Source organism: Eufriesea mexicana, unplaced genomic scaffold (assembly GCF_001483705.2).
Source record: "Eufriesea mexicana isolate 0111107269 unplaced genomic scaffold, ASM148370v2 scaffold32, whole genome shotgun sequence".
NCBI lineage: Eukaryota > Metazoa > Arthropoda > Insecta > Hymenoptera > Apidae > Eufriesea > Eufriesea mexicana.
The window spans coordinates 249,842-267,262 of NW_016908213.1; the positions used below are offsets into that span (position 1 = coordinate 249,842).

The 17,421-nt window shown below is 37.9% G+C and overlaps 1 protein-coding gene across 1 annotated transcript in view; it reads right to left on the minus strand.

Annotated features, from left to right (window-relative positions):
* LOC108553894 (hemicentin-2) overlaps window positions 1-17,421 on the minus strand; it is a 297,689-nt gene that overhangs the window by 145,954 nt on the left and 134,314 nt on the right. The window contains exon 13 of the mRNA XM_017908970.1: window positions 13,748-13,869. Coding sequence (XP_017764459.1) covers window positions 13,748-13,869 — 122 coding nt within the window. The remainder of the gene's footprint in view (window positions 1-13,747; window positions 13,870-17,421) is intronic.

Sequence of the window (17,421 nt, forward strand, 5' to 3'; positions counted from 1 at the left end):
AAAATTGAAATTAATTCTTCCTCCACGAACAAGCCTCGATTAAAATTGACAATATTCGCCCTCCTAAATGAATTTTGGAATTTTAGAAATAATAGAAATCGCATTATTTAATTCAATTACAGGTCGGTTTCATCATAACACGATTCATAAATTCCGGGAACCCTCCTACAACATAGCATTCTGTAACACGGTTTCGCTCTAACGCGATAAGAAAATTGCAGAAACCTTTATACAACACTGTACTTTTACAGGAGCAATGACGACGAAGAAATTTATTAAATTAAAGTTGCGTTATATTAAAATAAGATTTTTGTTTTTGTTTTGTTCCCTGTTGTACATACATTTATATTTTTAATAAAAATTAAATTATTTATGTAGAATTAAAAAAAAATTTGTTTTTAGTAAGTTTTCGGAACGTAATCCATCTTTTTGTACTGGCTTTGGGTCTCATACAACACGGTTTCACAAAACACGGAATTTTTTAGGAACCCATCTACAGTGTTATAGGAGGAATACCTGTATTTGAAAGCTTATTACAGTAATATCTTCCTACGGATGGTGAATAAAATTTTCTGAAGTATTATTCGTCCTGTAAGTGGGTAACTAAAAAAAAATTCAATATATAAATGAACCTAAAATTGTATAATTATATAAAAATTATATAATAATTACAGCAAAAATCGCGAGAACCGATCCAAATTCAGAAAAAATTAGCGATCAAAGTCAAACAACGTAAAAACTTTACGCGACCTGTCACATTCGCCACTATCTTTTATAAACGATCAGTTAAAATCGGGAAAAAACCAGCAAACTAATTAAAATACAGACCACTTCACGCAATTAGATTGGAAAATCGTGAAAATTTGAAGAGATTCGGAAGATATAAGCGATGAAAGTCAAACGACGTAAAAACTTTACGCGGCCTGTCACATTCGGCACTATCTTTCATACATGATCGGATAAAAACGGGAAAAAACCGGCAAACTAATTAAAACACAGACCACTTCCCGCAATTAGGTTGGAAAATCGAGAAAATCTGACGAAATTCGGAAGATATAAGCGATGAAAGTCAAACGACGTAAAAACTTTACGCGGCCTGTCACATTCGGCACTATCTTTCATACATGATCGGATAAAAACGGGAAAAAACCGGCAAACTAATTAAAACACAGACCACTTCCCGCAATTAGGTTGGAAAATCGAGAAAATCTGACGAAATTCGGAAGATATAAGCGATGAAAGTCAAACGACGTAAAAACTTTACGCGGCCTGTCACATTCGGCACTATCTTTCATACATGATCGGATAAAAACGGGAAAAAACCGGCAAACTAATTAAAACACAGACCACTTCCCGCAATTAGGTTGGAAAATCGAGAAAATCTGACGAAATTCGGAAGATATAAGCGATGAAAGTCAAACGACGTAAAAACTTTACGCGGCCTGTCACATTCGGCACTATCTTTCATACATGATCGGATAAAAACGGGAAAAAACCGGCAAACTAATTAAAACACAGACCACTTCCCGCAATTAGGTTGGAAAATCGAGAAAATCTGACGAAATTCGGAAGATATAAGCGATGAAAGTCAAACGACGTAAAAACTTTACGCGGCCTGTCACATTCGGCACTATCTTTCATACATGATCGGATAAAAACGGGAAAAAACCGGCAAACTAATTAAAACACAGACCACTTCCCGCAATTAGGTTGGAAAATCGAGAAAATCTGACGAAATTCGGAAGATATAAGCGATGAAAGTCAAACGACGTAAAAACTTTACGCGGCCTGTCACATTCGGCACTATCTTTCATACATGATCGGATAAAAACGGGAAAAAACCGGCAAACTAATTAAAACACAGACCACTTCCCGCAATTAGGTTGGAAAATCGAGAAAATCTGACGAAATTCGGAAGATATAAGCGATGAAAGTCAAACGACGTAAAAACTTTACGCGGCCTGTCACATTCGGCACTATCTTTCATACATGATCGGATAAAAACGGGAAAAAACCGGCAAACTAATTAAAACACAGACCACTTCCCGCAATTAGGTTGGAAAATCGAGAAAATCTGACGAAATTCGGAAGATATAAGCGATGAAAGTCAAACGACGTAAAAACTTTACGCGGCCTGTCACATTCGGCACTATCTTTCATACATGATCGGATAAAAACGGGAAAAAACCGGCAAACTAATTAAAACACAGACCACTTCCCGCAATTAGGTTGGAAAATCGAGAAAATCTGACGAAATTCGGAAGATATAAGCGATGAAAGTCAAACGACGTAAAAACTTTACGCGGCCTGTCACATTCGGCACTATCTTTCATACATGATCGGATAAAAACGGGAAAAAACCGGCAAACTAATTAAAACACAGACCACTTCCCGCAATTAGGTTGGAAAATCGAGAAAATCTGACGAAATTCGGAAGATATAAGCGATGAAAGTCAAACGACGTAAAAACTTTACGCGGCCTGTCACATTCGGCACTATCTTTCATACATGATCGGATAAAAACGGGAAAAAACCGGCAAACTAATTAAAACACAGACCACTTCCCGCAATTAGGTTGGAAAATCGAGAAAATCTGACGAAATTCGGAAGATATAAGCGATGAAAGTCAAACGACGTAAAAACTTTACGCGGCCTGTCACATTCGGCACTATCTTTCATACATGATCGGATAAAAACGGGAAAAAACCGGCAAACTAATTAAAACACAGACCACTTCCCGCAATTAGGTTGGAAAATCGAGAAAATCTGACGAAATTCGGAAGATATAAGCGATGAAAGTCAAACGACGTAAAAACTTTACGCGGCCTGTCACATTCGGCACTATCTTTCATACATGATCGGATAAAAACGGGAAAAAACCGGCAAACTAATTAAAACACAGACCACTTCCCGCAATTAGGTTGGAAAATCGAGAAAATCTGACGAAATTCGGAAGATATAAGCGATGAAAGTCAAACGACGTAAAAACTTTACGCGGCCTGTCACATTCGGCACTATCTTTCATACATGATCGGATAAAAACGGGAAAAAACCGGCAAACTAATTAAAACACAGACCACTTCCCGCAATTAGGTTGGAAAATCGAGAAAATCTGACGAAATTCGGAAGATATAAGCGATGAAAGTCAAACGACGTAAAAACTTTACGCGGCCTGTCACATTCGGCACTATCTTTCATACATGATCGGATAAAAACGGGAAAAAACCGGCAAACTAATTAAAACACAGACCACTTCCCGCAATTAGGTTGGAAAATCGAGAAAATCTGACGAAATTCGGAAGATATAAGCGATGAAAGTCAAACGACGTAAAAACTTTACGCGGCCTGTCACATTCGGCACTATCTTTCATACATGATCGGATAAAAACGGGAAAAAACCGGCAAACTAATTAAAACACAGACCACTTCCCGCAATTAGGTTGGAAAATCGAGAAAATCTGACGAAATTCGGAAGATATAAGCGATGAAAGTCAAACGACGTAAAAACTTTACGCGGCCTGTCACATTCGGCACTATCTTTCATACATGATCGGATAAAAACGGGAAAAAACCGGCAAACTAATTAAAACACAGACCACTTCCCGCAATTAGGTTGGAAAATCGAGAAAATCTGACGAAATTCGGAAGATATAAGCGATGAAAGTCAAACGACGTAAAAACTTTACGCGGCCTGTCACATTCGGCACTATCTTTCATACATGATCGGATAAAAACGGGAAAAAACCGGCAAACTAATTAAAACACAGACCACTTCCCGCAATTAGGTTGGAAAATCGAGAAAATCTGACGAAATTCGGAAGATATAAGCGATGAAAGTCAAACGACGTAAAAACTTTACGCGGCCTGTCACATTCGGCACTATCTTTCATAAACGATCGGGGTAAAACGGGAAAAAACCGGCAAACTAATTAAAACACAGACCACTTCCCGCAATTAGGTTGGAAAATCGAGAAAATCTGACGAAATTCGGAAGATATAAGCAATGAAAGTCAAACGACGTAATAGATTTCCGCGGCCCGTCACATTCGCCACTATCTTTCATAAACGATCGGTTAAAAGCGGGAAAAAACCAGCAAACTAATTAAAACACAGACCACTTCACGCAATTGGGTTGGAAAATCGTGAAAATTTGAAGAGATTTGGAAGATATAAGCGATGGAAGTCAAACGACGTAATAGATTTCCGCGACCTGTCACATTCGGCCCTATCTTTCATAATCGATAGGTTAAAATCGGTAAAAAACCGGCAAACTATTTAAAACATAGGCCACTGTACGCAATTAAATTCGAAAATCGTGAAAATCCGAAGAAATTCGAAAAATATAAACGATGAAAGTCAAACGACGTAATAGATTTCTGTGGCCTGTCATATTCGGTACTATGTTTCATACACAATCGGTCGAAATGGAAAAAAAACCGGTAAACTAATTAAAGCAGTCTATTCCACGCAAGTACGGCCGAAAATCAGCAAGGGCAGTCGAGATTTAGAAAATATAAACGAGGAAATTGAAAACTATGCAATAATTTTTCGTGATTTTACCCGGTCAAAATTGAAGGAGAATTGAGAAAACAATTAAAGGCAAGTACGTCAATGCGTAAGAAAAGTTGGTAATGTGTTAAAAGTATTGTTACGTCTAAGTACTGTATTGAAATATATGCCGAAGGTACAGAAATATATAGACACCGGATCGGAGATGTTGCTTCATAAACCGGCGAGACTCGACTGACGGTTCTGTAACGGTTATAGATGACGGTTATAACGGTTTTCTTTTTTGTCGCTACCACGTGATCGAACTCTCTAGAAAAATCCTTGGACTTCGCTCTCCCCTTCGCTTAGCAACAACTCACACGCGCTTATGTATATACGTAGCAAGCAAACTATTAACCCCTTAGCTAACGGTTTAAGATTCGATGGCACGTACCACACTGAAACAGCGAATTACACAGTCGCACGTCGAGCGATATCGTCCGAATACGACGAAGAATATACACAACTGTGGTGTCAACTTGCCTGGGTAGAAAAACATCGACGCGTATTTATGGCAACCGATCGAATTTCATGCGAACGCGGCGAGGAATAACGCTCGACTGAGACGAGGAAACGTCGAAGATTAACCTTGAGCCTAACCAGTGATGTTTACGTTCGGCCCTATGGCTAGGCTATTCGCTTTCTCTCTTTCTCTCTCTCTCTCTCTTCTCGCAATACTCGTGTTTTGCCCGGTTTCCTTACCACATCTTTCTCGTTGGTGATACTTGTGTTTAGGCTGATTTCTTTATTACAGCTCTGTGTTTTATTTTTATTATTTTTAGGAATTTTGTTTTCTTTCTGACACTATTTGAGAATTATTTGGTATGCATTAATATATAATATATAATAATTAATATATAATACAATATGAAAAAATATATACAAAAAATATATACAATATAAAATATTGTACATATTTTTAATATATATTTTATTTTTCGATATATTTTTTAATATTACATCATACTGCCATAAATTCTGTTTGTGTACAATAATTAAGTTTCTAGTATGTTCTTTTATAATACTGCAATGAATTACTTTTTATTAAAAACGTCTCTACTATAACTATTGTATACTTTTACTGTAAATAAACACTCCATTTTAACATCACGCTCGCGATCCTTAATATTACAAAACCAATCACGCATTATTAATTTGACACATGATAAACATTCTTGAAAATCGAAGAGATTTGATACATAGAACGCTACATAATGTATGCACTGCATGCCCTCCTACAACACGGCATCCTATAACACGGTTTCACTATGACACGATTCATAAATTGCGGAAATCCTCCTACAACACGTCACCCTATAACACGGTTTCGCTCTAACACGATAAGAAAATTGCGAAAACCTTTGTACAGCACTATACTTCTACATGAGCACTGACGACGAAGAAATTTATTAAATTAAGGTTGCGTTAAATTAAAATAATATTTTTGTTTTCTTGTTTTGTTTTGTGTTGTACATACATTTATATTTTTAATAAAAATTAAGTTGTCATTGTAGAATTAAAAAACAAATTTATTTTCATTAAGTTTTCGGAACCTAATCCCCTTTTTGTACTGGCTCTGGGTCTTATACAACACGGTTTCACACGACACGGCATTCTCTAGGAACCTATCTACCGTGTTATTGGAGGGTTACCTATATTTCAATATTTTTATTTTTTCTGGATTTATACTTCTTTTAAATTATCATTATATATTAAACAGTAAATTATTCTTCCTACTCGAGTAGCAACGTAAATTATGCGAAAAATCGCGAAGTCAAGTGATCGAGCAAAACGCTTTCCAAGTCTCCTAGGTCATGGCAGATCCAAAACAAAAATCTCTCTTCGTTTCTCTCTCTGGTTTTCTCTCTCATTTATAACGTTACATCGTCACACGTGTAATCCATTTACTATACCTACACATTCGTCAGACCTCGCTGAAGCCAATTTCCGGTTGCTCAACTGCCTTTCTGCCATCACGTGTCCTCGTAAAACTACCAGCTCCACTTCAATTTCATCAACGCTCGCGTCGCAAATGGACAGGCAAACAATAATCAGCGATATTGTAGCGCAGGCTCGAAAAGCATTTCGCGCTCTGCACGCCGTTGCATTCAAATAAATAAACATTTGGACACGCGATGTAACCACTGATCGATAATTTACGCGTTAATCTGTCGCCGGACAGCGGAGTGGTTGCCGCGATGAAATATGGATCTCCGGCGAACGAGCGTCGGTTAAAAGCTTCCGGTACCAGAAGACACTCGACAAAGGGTCCCGCTCTAATATCCACCCTCACTCCGGCCACTTCGCGCGCTCCTCCCCTGTCCATACTCAATTACTTGGGATACGAACCGTCCCAGCTTCCGATACGGCCATTACGGGGACACTTGGTTAAATAAGAGAGAATTAACCCCACTTCTGCCGAGGCAGACGCCGTAAACTTAGCCCTGTCTGCGAAGGGTGCAGACCCTTACGCGATTTCGACCCCCTTGACCTGCTCGCTCATGGAAACATAGGAGGCTAATTCAGCTAGCTGCAAGTGATCGTGTTTGTTCTATCATGTTTGCGACCTGTGTCCGGTAATCATAGAAATGGTTCGAGGGCAAGATTTAGGGGAATAATTTTTATATATATTTTCCGTCGCGTTTATTTATATTGAGGTAAAATAAAATTAATAAAATTATTTTCGGAGACCTTTTCTTTTTTATTTTATCGAAAGACGAATTTGGAAAGTCACACTTGAAAGTGGAACGAAAATAAATCATTTTTAACCCTTTGCACTCAAGAGGTGACCTACAGTCACCATTTCATAAAATTTGGAAGATCGATATTAATTAATAATGAAATCAAAATCTAATATTATTTATTCGAGGAAAAGACATACCTGGTGAACTTAATATTAAAGGAATTAATTAATTACCTAATCCACCAATTAAAAAAGGTATTACTATAAAAAAATTATTAAGAAAGCATGTCTTGTCACTAAAGTATTATATCAAATTTAATGTAACGTAACAGTGTGCGAGATATCGAAATCAAATAATTCTGCAGTTCTATTATTATACAATTATTTATTTACTGCTCAAAAAAGTATCATCAGTTTTAGTAAAGAATCTTTGATTTTCTACTCTTCTCTAGCCAAAAGATCGTCGAGGGCAAAGGGTTAAAGGATTTAAACGTAAATGTCAATTGTATTGGCTTATTGGCTACCACCCTTATCTTTACCCAAGAAACTATCAGTGTATAAAGCTACTCTAATTTCGATTTGGACCTGTGGGACCCAACTACGAGGCTGTTCTAAACAGTCAAACATTGACACAGTCCAACGTGTACAGAACAAAGTACTTGGAACAATAACTTTTGCACCGTGGTACATTAGCAAGGAAGCATTATATAAGGATTTAAATACTAACCGTGTATATGATTGTGTGAAACATAATACCAAATCTCATAACAGCTTAACAAAAGAATTGTTCTAAGAAGAGATCAATGTTAGAAGCTTGAATTAAGCAAACCAAACGACCGAGTAAAATTCATAGACATCAATATAGCACCAGAATTAAGATCACAATTGTTGATAAATTTTCCATAAATCTGTTGCAGTTATATAAGAACAATGAAGAATGAATTTTAGGAGAAACTAGGGTCACAACTGTTGATAGATTTTCTATAAGTTTGTTATAGTTATATGGAACTAAAAAATAAAGAATTTTGGCAGAAACAACCTATATAATACATATATTAATATATTTATAATAAATATATTAAATATAATAAAAGATACTATAATTCACTTGAATATTTTCATCTTACGTTGGAACGTATAAAAATGGAAAAATTGCTGGTGCAGGCCACTGACAAGTGACAGTTATACCAAACATCATAAACTACAACTATACTTCCAAAGACATCGTCATCACCTCCACTGCACCCTGATCCCCCTCCCCCATACTAAATTCGAACAATACCCAGAAACAATAAAATCACCATCGTCAATAACCCCGGATAACCCCATAAAACACCCGGACCTGAACATTACCCTAAACTCCAGACTCCGGCCATCTCTTACCCAGCCCATAATCACAACTCAAGATCTCCTAATAATACCGCGTTATCCTACCTTAAATACATACTCCTGAGCAGCACTCTCTTCCTTATTCCACGAAAATACATCGTCTCGTTTCTACCACTGGTCCCCAAGGCAGAGTTGTCTACCATCCATAAATATCACTTACACATCGCGATAACCGTGGCCACGGTTGAGTGCCACTCCTTAAGTTGAGCCGGACAGCGTGGCCGTAAAGCGCGTCGTCGAACATTTACCTCGGCTCGTAAAAAGCCCGCGCCTCCTTCCCGTGTCCTTGCACCCTTTTCCGCTTTAACCACGGGACAACGCATTAGCCGGATCGTCGGACCTTGCTCGGGTTTATTATTTAACGCGCGAGGCCGATCGATGATCCTTGCACGGGGCCCCGCCGCGGCTGGCTACACAGCTGAGGGACCGTGCGTCGCGAAGTTGACGGTCTAAAGTATTAATACGCGAAACGGCACGTGGAATTTAATGGCTTCCGGTTTAAGGAGCGCAAGATGGAGGTCAGAATGCTAGATTACAATATTAAAATGGCGACCGCGCTGAATTATTCGCCGTTTAATCTTCCTCACTGACTACTTCCGCTTTAATATGCGATATCCTGGCTATGCTGTGGTTTTTAATTATTAGTTCTATTAGGTACGGTTGGGACTTTTTAACGCATGGTGACTGGTTTCGAGATAGTTAAATAAGCGGAAGATTGAAAGATATGGAGACTCTGGCAGCTGCCTTTTGGTGATTGACGATCAAAGGTCGTCTTTGAAGGTTCATCTTTGAAGCGTTGAAAATTGGACGCACTTACAGTATCGCTATTTAGGGAGCATCGCTTCGACCCCTTTGCACTCGAGGGAACCCCTAGTAGCCTTTTATTGTTAACAAAATTACGAGGACTGATGGTTCCAACGTCATCTGTCTCAAATCACCTAAACCTATATTTATTTCCTATATTTTCTAATAAATAATAATTAGCACCACTGGACCAATCATATAGTCAGACAATTTTCCAATCTTGACTCTTTTCAGAGGCTCACTCCCAGACACAAAGTACAATACACGCTACTTCTCTGTAATCTCGCTAGACCTAGGCTGCAGAAACTCGAACACGGTCTGCTATAATTCCATTATTTCACGTCGTCATTCGAATGGCGCTGCTCGCAGTGGAAGGCCTCGAGCTATCCGCCTGTTCCTGATATTTTCGACCCTTTTATCAAATTAGCCAACGCTCCACCCACGAACTGGCCCTGCTCCCTAGTCGTGACTCGGTAAAAACGTTTGTCCTGTCATTAGGACCCTTCCAGCGTCTTGTCGAATTTCCACGGCTCTGTCATCGCGAACCCCATCGTTTCCATCCCCGCTTCCGCCGCGACGTTCTCAATGTACCCAGCCGCGCCGCTAATTAAGGGAAACGCGAAAGGTTAACCCCTTACCCCTGCCTCGTTCTAATACGGCGGCAAGAAACCGCACGTGTACCTCGAGGTTAACGCTCAACTACCGCGAACGCTTTGCTTTCAATTAAATAATGACGGTTTAACGTTCGTCGACGCATTGTTCCGCGCTGTTACCCCACAGGCTGAGGAGGAGAACAGAGGCGACGTGAGACGAACTCAGGGTCTCCTCGTTGGTTTGTTCGTTGGTTGCTTGGTTTTCATGAGCGGGATTGCAGGTATTAATTAGTGGATCACAGGCAATTGCAGGTTGAAGAATAATCAGCACTTGTGGGGGTATCGCGGACATGATTAACCCCTTGGTCTACGCGCTATCTCCCGATTGCACGGACCATAGTAAACAAGAAGATCAATCGTGTTTTGTCTGAACTTAGGCAAAATGTATAGTTCTTACGACATGTATATTTCGGCGCAACGAAGTACCATAATTTTGAGTTCTGCGTATTGTTAACCCTTTCACTACGGTGGGCGTCATCGCGGAGTCCCTCCCGTAGAACGAAGCGCCGTGTCGAGGGTGGGAACATTAGACACGTGTAGTCTTTAGCATTCGTGGTTAAGTCTCTTGGGAAAAGAAAGAAAAAGAAAAAGGAAAACCGATCATCGTAATAGCGTTTGCAGTTCTTTGCAAAGAGAGCTAAACGGAACGGGAGCATTTGTCTTAATTTTTCGTTCAAATTTTGTGTCGGTGACTATAGTCACCCATTGTGTGTAGATGGCGTCCCGTGATCGGTGACTATAGTCACCCGTTGTGTATAGGTAGCGTTCCGTGGTCGATGACTATAGTCATCCGTCGTGTGTAGGTAGCGTTCCGTGGTCAATGACTATAGTCACCCGTCTTGTGTAAATGGCGTCTCGCGGCTGGTAATTATAGTCATCCGTTGTGTGTAGATGGCGTTTCGTAACCGGTGACTATAGCCACCCGTTGTTTGTAAATGGCATCCCGTGATCGGTGACTATAGTCACACGTCGTGTGTAGGTAGCGTTCCGTGTTCAATGACTATAGTCACCCGTCTTGTGTAAATGGCGTCTCGTAACCGGTGACTATAGTCACCTGTTGTGTGTAGGTGGCGTCTCGTAACCGGTGACTATAGTCACCCGTCGTGTATAGGTAGCGTTCCGTGACCAGTGACTATAGTCACCCGTAGTAACGAAAGGATTAATGACGCAAACTCTTCACGTGTCAGACTCGTGGTTTTCGCGTATGACACAAATTCCTCACCACGAGTTAGACTCGTGGTTTTCGCTTATGACACAAATTCCTCATCACGTGTCAGACTCGTGGCTTTCGCTTATGACACAAATTCCTCATCACGTGTCAGACTCGTGATTATAGGCCAAAGGGTTAAAAGAGATTTCAGAGATTAGAAGAGAGGTTGGTGCCACAGTTGTGTGGTGTGATTGAATTGTAGGAGTTAGTTTTGGGACTAGGGAAGTTGGAGGTGTGGCTTTCGTCGTGAAGGATGTTTGTCAGGTGAGGGTGATTGGTTAGGACGCGGCTGTTTATGTAATTGCTTTGGAGAGATTGCGTTGTGGGAGCTTAATTTTGGGTGACTCGTTGTTTGCAAATTGAAGGTTAGATAATTGTGAACAGTTGTTTTTATGAGCGGTTTCGAATCGTTGGTAATATTCAATTGTTTCAATTGAAATGAAGTGCTGCGAGGGATTAACTTTGGATGACTGGATTTAAATGATTGTCCCGATTGATTCGATCGAAATAGTTGCTATTGAGAGATATTTTTGAATCAATGCTTCGTTCGAATGTTGCCTAACGATTGATCTTAATGGATCGATTTTCGAACGAATACCTCGAATGTTGTATAACCGATTGATGTTGCTTGATTTGCGTCGAGAGATTATTTTTGAGTGATTGCTTTCAGCCTGATTTCAAATAACTCTTGTTAGAGAAATTATAGCAATTAGAGTAATTTTGAATGCTCGATTTCGGAATATTTAACGAACTATAATTTATAGTTCAAAGTAGCGACGAAGATGGAAACGTGAAAAGTCACGATCCTTTTATTATTTTTTTTTTTCTACTAGAGAATTTTTTGAAGAGGAAATGTTTTTCTCGTTGTCCTGTTGGAAGTGGAAGCCTCTTCTTCCCGGTGAACTCGTAATGGATTTTTTCAAATTTCCAGAGTTACAATGCAAACTAACGAGTCGATGGTACCTAACCGTACGTAGGGTTACTCGGTGTGCTAGTCGATTGCCGAACAATCTGGAATTTCCCTTTATTTAGGACCAGTGGTCGTATCGTTCCGTGTTTCGAAACAATTTGAGTAATTTCGATCATGATAGTTATAGAGAACGCGTGAAATTCCACATAAGAAATTGCTATACCCCAAAATTTCGTACTAACTACTTTTCAATTCCTTTTCTTTAAAATAAGGAAAAATAAATTCTATCCTAGTGAGTCAAATTTTATTTCTAGTAACTTAAATTTCTCGTAAAGATTCTGTTAAATAAATTATATCATTGTATAATAACATTAAAGCAGAATATACACATTCACCAGCAGCATTTATAAAGTATATTAACTTTTGGCCATATTTTTTGGTAAAATTGTTAAAAATTCGATTCATGGCAATGAAATCGCTATACATAATTTTAGTTTGACTTCGTGTTTTCTCTTCTCACGTTGTTCGAGTCATTTCAATGATTTCTTTATTAATCATTTTCATTATTCCTCACGATTATCGTTACACCGACTATGTTCCTTTTTATTTCCTTACTTTTATTCCCAGGCGAATATTGAGACAGAACGAGTAATGCAATATCGTGACGCCATTAAACGATATAACGCACCCTTTATTTCGAGCCGGGGTTGTTTTAGGGATAAAACAAGAAATATCATATCGTTAAATGGAATGCACAAAAATGAAACCGCGTCACACGACGCGATGCTCGTTTAAAAAAGGGACAAAAATTCTCCTCTGTTTTATTCGTAAACGACTATCCTGCATTCAAAATCAATTGGCTCAAATGAAAAGCTTAAATAAAAGAAAATATATTAACGTCAATGATGAAAATAAAATTATTTTCTGCAATAATATGGCACTTGGGCTAACAATTAAAAATATTATATCGCAACAAAATGATAGGACACCCTATAATTACAATGGAAAATCGATTTCTTCGACGAAACAAAAATTACAAATTTGTTTCAAATATAAAACGTCAAATATCAAATAAATGCTCTAGCATCGAAATTTCACAATTAAAAAATTCCAGGATTATATCCGTAAAGTTACAAAATAATTCAACGATATATACATATCTACGGATATATCTCTGTTGTAGATACGGGTCGCGGTGGCGCTAGTGAGTTAAGCGCAGAGCCGTCTTAAGACTGCCGAAACGCTCTAGCGCGTTTCTCTCGTGAAAGATATAAAACAATCCCACGAAATCGAACTCAATCCTCGATTTACCAATTACACGATCTTCAGATTTTCAGAGAAAATCACAGTGTCCTCTATCATTTTGTCCGCGCGAGTAGCATATAATCGCACTAGATTCGTCTGGAAATTGACATCGCGTAGACGTTTTGCATCTCACCGTTACCGGCAGGCGGCCAATCGGGACGCGTGTTAAGACGGGCAAAAGATGATCATGCTGAAAAGGAAAACGGCGGAACGTGCTCGTGCACAGATCGATTCACGTTACTGACCTTGTTAGGCGGCGCTTGGATCCCGTGGAACGGCAGGTTCTCGTAGAACGTCTTCGCCCCGGACTCCGGAAGGCCCTCCGACACGCTGTTCACGTGATTGTTATTCGCAGCTTGATTGGGATCTGTAAGCGCAAACGAAACATGACTTTGCTGTAATTAAACGGGGACACGTGACGTGTCGACTATTCCCGCGAGACTTACTCGGGAGAAATAGAGAAAGACAGGGAGAGATATAGAGACAGAGATAGAGAGAAAGAGAAAGAGAGAGAGAGAGAAACTGTGTGTGTGTGTCCCTTCGCGAAGAAGGGTTCTATGGTGGGCTGTTCTCAGAGTGGAAACGGAAGTCTCTGGTGCACAGGGTAAAGGCGAGAGCCGAGAGACAGACAGAGACAACGAGAGACAGAGAACTGATTTGATAAATATTCAGGTGTCATTGCAAACGCTAGAATAAGTGAGTGGCTATGTCTAGTACTAAGGAAATTGTAACGGACTAGGGGAATATATCTGGCCCCTCTTGATTGCTGCCTCACTCTCCTGCCGGTGGCTAGCACACGGATCATGGCTCTCGTTCTGATAGTCAAATTTCAATTGCAAAGCAACTACCGTGGCTTGTATTTTAGACGCTGATTAATAATTTCCTTTTAGCGGTTTTATTCTTCGCGTTGCAGTTGAATCGAGAGTTTCACGGGTTATTTATTGGTTAACACGATGGCTGCCATGGAAGGTTTATAAGTATTTATTTTAAAATCCATATTTTATGATTTATCCAAATTTCACATAAAATATTACACGTTTCCTTTAAAAGACTGAAGGAGATCCTAATATCTTGCTAACAAAGTAAGGTAATAATAAACTAAAATAAATCAGAACACTGTATGCCCCATTAAACAACATGCAAATTTTGTCTGAAACATTTCTTCCTTTCAGCAACGAATAATTTATGAATTTTAAGATTAAAACTTGAGTTAAAAGACTAAAATTATATTTTAAGATAGACTCATCTATCCCTGTATCTTATTTCTAGGGGATCAATATGGAATTTTTGTTATTTTAAGCGTATAATGGCCAGATAATAAGAAGTCTGATTATATAGGAGCTGTTCACAGCACAAGTCGAATAACTCCACTTTTTGAAGAATCTTAAATTTATGTGTCAAAGCACTTGGTATAGTCATAACTTCTTATATTTAAGATTAAAGTGGAGGAATGCAGTGAAATAATGTAGTTATGACTATACCAAGTGCTTTGACACTTAAATTTAAGAATTTTCTGAGAGTGGGGTTAATTGATTTCTGCAGTGAACAGCTCATAGGGTGAGTGTAGTAAGTGGCTGTATGTCTGTTCTATACATATCTTTGGATCTATGTTACTAGTGATAGGACCTTGTAATAATATAGTTTTCTAATACAGTGTATGTTGTCCAAAATTTGCTAATAAATTAAGCAAGCTCTGTCACTGATAATAACCCTAGGCCCAGTTATTAACTGAGAAGGTAAGTTCCAATTGCAGGAGATCAACATGGCAGTCAAAGTGTTGACACAAAATATTTGCACAAGTATCGTATTTACAGATGAATTAAAATATTCTTATAATTTTATCGCGGGTACTCGCGTAATTACACTAAAATTCGACGATCAAAATCTCATTTATCTCATTTAACATGTCATTTATATTCACTTTGCAAAATTGCAGTTACTGCTCAAAATTGGAAACCGAAGACATGCGAATACTTCACAGTGACTTATTGCACATATACATATATCTTCGCAACGATATTTCAACAATCGTCTCGATCCGTTTTCCCCCTTTCTTCCCTGATAATTGAATTAGAACGTTTTCGCGCAAAGTGCTTTCACGTGACGCTGCGCGAAGCTTTAATTACGCAAATAACAATCATCTCGTAGTCATGTATCGTAAATACGAAGACCGCGTGTATACGCGTTGCGTGTTGTTTGCGCGCGAATGTTTATACGTACAGGATTTATAACGAACCAACAATGAGATTGAATCGCAACGGTTTCGCGTGCAAATATTTCGTTTCTCTATTCGATCCCATTTCACCTGCAAAAGTGAAAAGAAGGAAGAAAAATATCAAAATATTTCCTGCCATTTAATTAGAGGGTTGGCCAAAAAATAATTCTGTTGCTTCTTGGTAATTATATTGGTAATTATTACTTCGTTTCAAGCGAGAAAGGATTGCTTAATAATTGCTATTAGAAATATTCAAGATTAAGAGAATTGCTTGGTACAAAATTGTAAAAAAGGGCACGTCAATTGTGAAAAATCTAACAATTTGATAAAAAAGAATTTATTAATAATTGCAATTAGAAATATTTAAGATTAAGAAAATTATTTGGTAAAAAATGGTAAGAAAAAGGCAAACCAATTGTGAAAAATCTGATAATTTGATAAGAAAGGATTGATTAACAATTGCAATTGGAAATATTCATCATGAAGAAATGCTTAATAAAAAATGATAAAAAAAGGGTGCCTTAACTGTGGAAACATCTGACAATTTGATAACAAAGGATTTGTTAACAACTATGATTAGAAATATTTAAGAAAAATTATAAGAAAATTGCTTGGTAAAAATGGTAAAAAAAGGGTACAGCAACTGTGAAAAAATCTGACAATTTGATAAAAAAGGATTTATTAATAATTGCAATTAGAAATATTCAAAATTAAGAATTGCTTTATATAATAGTGAAAAATGGTAAGAAAAGGGCACGTCAATTGTGAAAATATCTAACAATTTGATAAAAACTTTGCAAAAATCTGACGCTTTAATAATATATAAGGAACATGAGTTAATTTGAAGATTTTGATTCTTTTTTAAACATCGTGGGTTTTACCTCAAGAGATGCAAATTATTGTATTTTTTTAACGACGTATTTCTGCTCATCTGCATATTTTTAAAATTATTGTAGCCACGGGGAAGTGCTTTTATACTTTCTAAAATTATAACAACGGGATAGTAAATATTTTTTACTTAAATAAATAATTTTTCATTACTGCCACTATATGATACTTCAATTTTTCTTATTACCAGAAACGTAGTTCCACTTCGTTCTTTTATCGCGATGAACGAAGATGAGTGTACTTTTTCAGTTGCAGAAATTGTAGCTAGAATTGTGTAACTGTGCATGAGGGATGATAAAAACTGAACAGTAGATTCCACATTTTTCACACTTCTTCCGGCTACCCTGCGTCCTGAATGTATTTTTAATTGAAAGCCACTCTTCCCTGCGTTATGGATCTTATCTTCAGCGAAGTTCCTTATAAACCATGCACTATACTCGATAAGTTTAACGTACACGGTCATATTTATAATTTTAAATAAATTTTTCACAACCGAAAAAGAATATTGTTTAATAGCAATTGCGAGGAATCTTTTATTTAAATAAAAAAAGGAATCTAAGAAACAAATTTTAATAAAAATATAAAATATCGTTTAATAGCAGTAGTGACGAATTTTTTATTTAATACTGATCCTAAAATCTAATTTACAACTTCTCTGGAGATCCTCAAGAAGTTGAAAAATTTTCCAAAAATTTCAAAAGAATCCGAATTTACGAATTGCTTAATGTATTTCCTGGCCAATCCAATACTTCTGAGTATTTTCCAAAAAAGCACATGATAAATATTGCTGATCGTGAAGGGGTAGCTATATCGTTT